The sequence below is a fragment of the Solanum verrucosum genome, unplaced genomic scaffold (assembly GCF_900185275.1).
Source record: "Solanum verrucosum unplaced genomic scaffold, falcon-dt-bn FXZP01000594.1, whole genome shotgun sequence".
Classification (NCBI taxonomy): domain Eukaryota; kingdom Viridiplantae; phylum Streptophyta; class Magnoliopsida; order Solanales; family Solanaceae; genus Solanum; species Solanum verrucosum.
In genome coordinates this window covers 309,900-316,015 of record NW_026020468.1, presented here as the reverse complement: position 1 = coordinate 316,015, position 6,116 = coordinate 309,900, and the positions used below count along the sequence as shown (strand labels likewise).

At 36.5% G+C, this 6,116-nt stretch overlaps 1 protein-coding gene across 1 annotated transcript; it reads left to right on the top strand.

The window, feature by feature from the left end:
- The first annotated feature begins 4,375 nt into the window (after window positions 1–4,375).
- LOC125808980 (uncharacterized) lies at window positions 4,376–5,500 on the top strand. The gene has a single exon (XM_049488659.1). It carries the CDS (start codon window positions 4,770–4,772, stop codon window positions 5,346–5,348), a length of 579 nt encoding a protein of 192 aa, XP_049344616.1. The 5' UTR covers window positions 4,376–4,769; the 3' UTR covers window positions 5,349–5,500.
- The last annotated feature ends 616 nt before the right edge of the window (window positions 5,501–6,116 follow it).

Sequence of the window (6,116 nt, the reverse complement as noted above, 5' to 3'; positions counted from 1 at the left end):
CATTAACCTTTATGGAAAGGTGCCATAGGCCTACCGAATCCAAGGTTCATTACTTATCATTAATGGAAGGGTGCCATTAGCCTACCGATCCAAGGTTCATTATAAGCATGTGTGGAAGGGTGTCATAAGCCTACCGATCCAAGGATTCAACAATCAACAATAGAATCATTTATACAAGAAAATGATGCATAAGCCCTACCAATTCAAGGTATACTTTATATTGAAGAATCCTTCATATTATATCATCAACATTCATGAGTGTCATCAACACATCTCTGGATTTCCATACATCTCATAACTCAAACTTTAAAGCATCGATTCATCAATTCTCCATAGTTGGACATTTTGTCAAACACCTTGAAGGCATGTTATGGAATCAAAGAGCATGGAAAATAGGGTAGTAATTATGCAACCAAACCAGTGAACAACCTACAACAACACCTTTACATTCATAACATGATCACATTATCTTCATTGAATTCTCATTCGTATAATGTCATGGTAACACTCCAATTTCTCATACTATGCCTTTAAGGCCATAAGCCTCACATACCAATACACCATAAAATAAGCATGGGTAATGACATACTTCAACAATCTAAAGACCTTTAAACAAGTTTGATTCATATACATTCATTATCTAGCAACCCACTTCATAAAGGCATAAACTAGGAATAGAGAGAAATCATGGGTTCATGGAGTATTTTCATCTTAAATCGTCAATACAACAACAATATAACCATAAAGTGTCATTAGAAACCTTTTAAAACCATTTGGTGGAAGAACCCATGAGATTAAGTGAAAACCTAGATTTTTCATACTTTGAAATAACTTTGGATTTGGCTCCTTGAATGGAAAATTAGACAAGGATCAAGACCACCATACCTTTGCTATGATCTCCCACGAATTTTGATGAAGAAAGCCTTGAATCCAAAGCCCTAGCTCCCACTTCTTCTTCTTCTTAAATGGAGGATTGTAGAGAGGGAAATGTTTTTAGGGATGGGAATGAACTAATGGTATATAGGAAATAATATAAGTCCTTTGAAAAAAATGGTCCAACACTTAGAAAAAATTTCAGGCGGGTGAACAGTAAATGAATAGTAAAATCAGCTACTGGAATTTGCCTTTTTCTGCCGGACAGATTTTACGAAAATGGGCATAACTTCTTCGTCCGAACTCCGAATGAGGTGAAATGAAGTGAGTTAGGTAGCTAACTCAAAGGGATTTCCATGGATATATTATTGTCCACCCAAATAATTTGTGTGATAGGAGATATGACCCTCCAAAGTAGACCCTCGAAAAAGGCTTCACTTGAAAATTTCGGATTTTGATACGGTTGCTCTAAAATTTGGGTTAGACCCATTTCCCACTCAATTTGACCCCCTAAACAAGAATATGAAGTCGGATTTTCGAAAAACGAAACGGATCTTTTAATATACAGCTAAACAAGTTTCCGGTAACTTCCGAAGCACATTTTTAAGAACTTTTGGGTCAAATTCAAATATAATCATTTCATTAAGTTCTCGACTCCAAACTCACATGTGAGGCTCTAGTTTCACTCTATCATTTTCCGAGTCGTTACAGTCAAGGTAAGTGTTTTCTTCAAATTTCCTTTCAAGCCTATATCTTGTTTTAGCATTCCAACTCGCATACTCGTATATTCAATGTATTAATGTCAGTTAGCCTGCATCTTCTTATGATGCAGACGCAGGTAACCAGGATCAGCATCTAACGCCTCGTTGATCCAACTTGAGCACTCAGAGTCTATGGTGAGCCTCCTTGCATTCGGAGGACTCCTTTATTTGCTTTCTAGTTTTGTTCATTAGGATGTTGTGGGGATTGTCCCAACATTCATCTCAGTTGTTAGAGGCTTCATAGATATTCAGTTATTAGTTCTTTAGTCTTCTCATTTTTTTCATATGCTAAGACTTGAGTTGCCATTTTGGCCATGTTGAATGTTGACCATTAAACATTCTGAGTTATTTCACTAAAGTTATTTGAGTAAGTTCATTTGATTATAGTAAAATGTTTAGAGTCTTCCGCTGAGTCAATAAGCCAGGCCAAGGGTTCTCTTGGGGGCCAACAATGGTCTTCGAGTGCCAGCCACGTCCAGGGTGTAGGCTTGGGGCGTGATAGGAATACTCCCTCCGTCTCATTTTATCTGAGGTAGTTTGACTCGGCACAGAGTTTAAGAAAGAAATGAAGACTTTTAAAACTTGTAGTCCAAAATGAAGAATAGAAATTTGAGTTGATGTAAATCATTTCATTAAGGATAAACTAGACATTTTATAGTTAAATTGTTACTTTATATGGAAACGTGTCATTATTTTTGGGACTGACTAGAAAGAAAAGTAAGTCACATAAATTGGAACCAGGGAGTATAATTCTTTCAAAGTATCGCAAGTTACCAGAGAGGGAGGGAGATAAAGAGAAAGAAAAAGTACACAATTGATACAAACACACAGTAAAATACAAGAAAAATGTTATAGGGGGGCGGGGGAATAGAAAGAGAGCAAATATATAACCAATGCGAACACACAAATTAAGCAAAATACAAGAAAAAAAGATCAGAAAGGAGAGATGGAGAAAGAAAATATATAATTTATACAAACACACAGAAAAATATATATAAAAAATGGCTATAGAGAATGAGGGAAAGAAAGATAACAAATATACAAACACACAATAATATACAAAAAAGAGAGAGAGTGAGGGGAGAGAGGGTTAGGGAGAGAGAGGAGGGGGAGAAAGATGCTAGAAAAAGTGAAGTGTAATTATAATGTACTATTTCAAAGTGAAATTATGCAGAATAAACACATAGCACGTGATTGTTATACTAGGTAATTTATTTATTTTTTACCCCTCCCTACTCGATCTAACTAAAAAAATTTAACTCCTCTTTTACTCAGCCCAACCAACCTATGTTATAATTCAGTAATAAAAAAAATGGAAGGAGTAATTTCTTAAAAGGCACGTAATATCTTTGAAATTAAGAAATCTGTTCTAGAATTTTATTGATTCAGTAAATATAACCATATAGGTACATTGATGAAAAGGATAATTCTACACCATTCATTAAACGATGGGATATATATGTATCATTTTTTGACGAGGGATATAGCTTGCCTCTCTAATCACAAATTTGAGGAATATATATGCCCCTTTTCTCCTTTTCAAATAAAATTTATATATTTAAATGTTACATAGATAAAAAGTACCATAAATTAAGACTTGGAGAAATTAAATTGTAGACTAATGCATGCAACAATGAAAATATACATAAGATTAATGGAGAAGCATTCACAATCCCAAAATTAAAAAGAAAAATCTCAAGGTATAACTGTTATATATACATCTAAGTGTTGGATTGGAGCATTTTAATATTATACAATTATAGTTAAGATGCACATTCCATTTGCCGAACGTTAGTCTCTTTTGCATTATCCTTGGAACAATGTATTAGGAGGCTTAATTACATTGATTGTGCCATTTCTGACATTTTCATTTGGTGCACATTATTGTGCCATTGTGCAACTCTACATTCTGCCCGTTAGTGGCATTCTTCATTCTGCTCGTTAGTGGCATTGGATGCACTCACTTTATTTCACACTTTATTCCCCATTATTCTTTGTAACCTATGTAACTCCTAAGGCCATTATCTTCACTATTTACTACCCTATTATCTTCTTATTCATTGCTAGGAAGACTTCTTGTAGTATAAATAGTGATGGTCTTCATTTGGTTTGTGGCACACAACACATAAGAAAAATATAGAGTGAAAGAGTTAGTCAAAAAGAGAGTTCTTATTAGTTGAAGGGAGGTGTTCTTTTTGTGGAGCTTTGGACTCAACTCTTGTCCAGAGTTGTTGAGTTATATTTTGTGATTAGGTTGTTATATCCTGGAGGGGACAAGTCAAGAAGGACTACTGCTGGACCGGTGAAAACATTTGTTGCAGTGGGCTTGAATCTCCTTAAAGAGAGCAAGATATCTGCGCCTCAGCCTGAAGAGATTTATTTTCTTCATATTTATTTTCAATTGTAATCTTGTATTTTTGTTATCTTGTAAGTTTTCACTAACACTAAGTCAACTAACTCACATAGTTTGGCCCAATATTTTATTCTGATATCAGTTGGTTAAACTTCAATTTGGCCTAATATTCCTTTTTGACGATCAGTTGCTTAAGTAAGTTTAAAGGAGGCTGCTATTTTACATATGGAAGATTTGGTGGAGTCTTAATGTCACAACCTAGATCGTCGTGAGTGGCACCCACACTAACTCTCCGGTGGGAGAACCATTACTACAACCCAACCACACAACTTAACAAAAAGATAGGTATTTAAAGATACGAAAGCAGGTTTAAATGTCTAAAGACGGAGGGCATGACAAACTTACCTCAGTTCTCAATCGGCGCCGGCAGAGGTTTCGGAGGTTTTGGAGGAGTTGTGTCACCGTCGTCGTCATCGTTGGCCGGTGACGGAGTTTCGGCTAATAACGATCGCAACATGCAATCGGCTGAACAGCTAGTGCTTGATTTCAGCAATCCTGAACTTGGTGAAAATGCTCTTCTAGAGCTTTCTAACAAAAGGGAACTTTTCTAGGATTTGGCCCCTTTATTGTGGAACTCATGTGCTACTATCGCTGCTCTGCTACAGGAGATAATTTCTATCTACCCTGTTTTGTCGCCTCCAACTCTGACTCCTGCACTATCCAATAGAGTTTGTAATGCACTAGCACTTCTTCAGTGCGTAGCCTCTCACCCTGACACCAGAATGTTGTTCCTCAATGCACATATTCCTTTGTATCTGTACCCCTTTCTTAATACAACGAGCAAGTCAAGACCTTTTGAATATCTGAGACTTACAAGCTTAGGTGTCATTGGTGCCCTTGTGAAGGTGGATGACACTGCAGTTATCAGTTTTCTTCTTTCAACAGAAGTAATTCCGCTGTGCTTGCGCACGATGGAGATGGGGAGTGAATTATCGAAAACTGTTGCAACTTTCATTGTGCAAAAAATCCTTCTAGATGATGTGGGTCTGGATTACATCTGTACCACAGCGGAAAGGTTTTTTGCAGTTGCCCAAGTTCTAGGGAATATGGTCGGCACACTTGCTGAACAACCTTCGTCAAGATTGCTGAAACACATAATTAGGTGCTATCTTCGTTTGTCAGATAATTCAAGGGCATGTGATGCACTGAGAGGTTGTCTTCCCGATATACTTGGAGATACCACCTTCCAAAGTTGTCTTCGTGACGATCCAATGACGAGGAGGTGGCTGCAACAACTGCTCCATAGCGTTAATGGGAATCGGGTTGCTCTACAGGCTGGAGGATTTGATCATATGCTGTGAACTGAATTTCATACAAATAGAACTTAAATAAGACTTCCTAGTCTTCTGTTGTAGCACTTTAGAATGCATTTATGCGCTCATATTTATTTATGTAGTCCATTATGTGAATAATTGTGAAGATTATTATTAGGAGATTAAGAATATTATTGAACTATTTTGCAAAAAAAAAAAAAAAGTCTAAAGAAAACTGGAGTTTCCATAAACTCCGAAAGTTAACAAAACAAACTATCAAACATTGCGGAAAACAACTGCTAGAACCTAAAAGTCAATGTATCAAAATATCTAAAGTGCAACAAGTCTAAGAAAAAGGGTACAACCCCAACCAAACATAAAAAAAAACATCTAAACAATAGTCTAAGTCCGAAGAGAATGAACTAAACAAAATGGAGGACTCCATGGCAGCCTGAAAGAACTGGCTCACCCTTGAAATTCGGTCTCGATCACTAATCTCCTAGCTAAGGTCTATCAGTAGTCACCTGAAGATGCTCTTTACTCAACAAAGAACGAACAAGTGTAGTATCAGTACACAACCACAATGTACTGGTAGGATGATGCGGCTATTCCAGTAAGCAAAACATATATAAGCAGTCACAGTAAAGTAAACATGACATGTACAGAACATATATACACATTGGTTATGATTTCAGGAGCAATGTACAATTACACATTCTCAATAACAAGTAGATATGACAATTCAATGGTCCTCTCATGGAACCTATACCCAAATTGTTAGTGTGCCGGAATATGACACCCACTTCATTATAAGTT

Bases quoted from the DNA above. Each gene is read 5' to 3' on its own strand.
- LOC125808980 (XM_049488659.1), top strand. From the start codon at position 4,770: ATGTTGTTCCTCAATGCACATATTCCTTTGTATCTGTACCCCTTTCTT.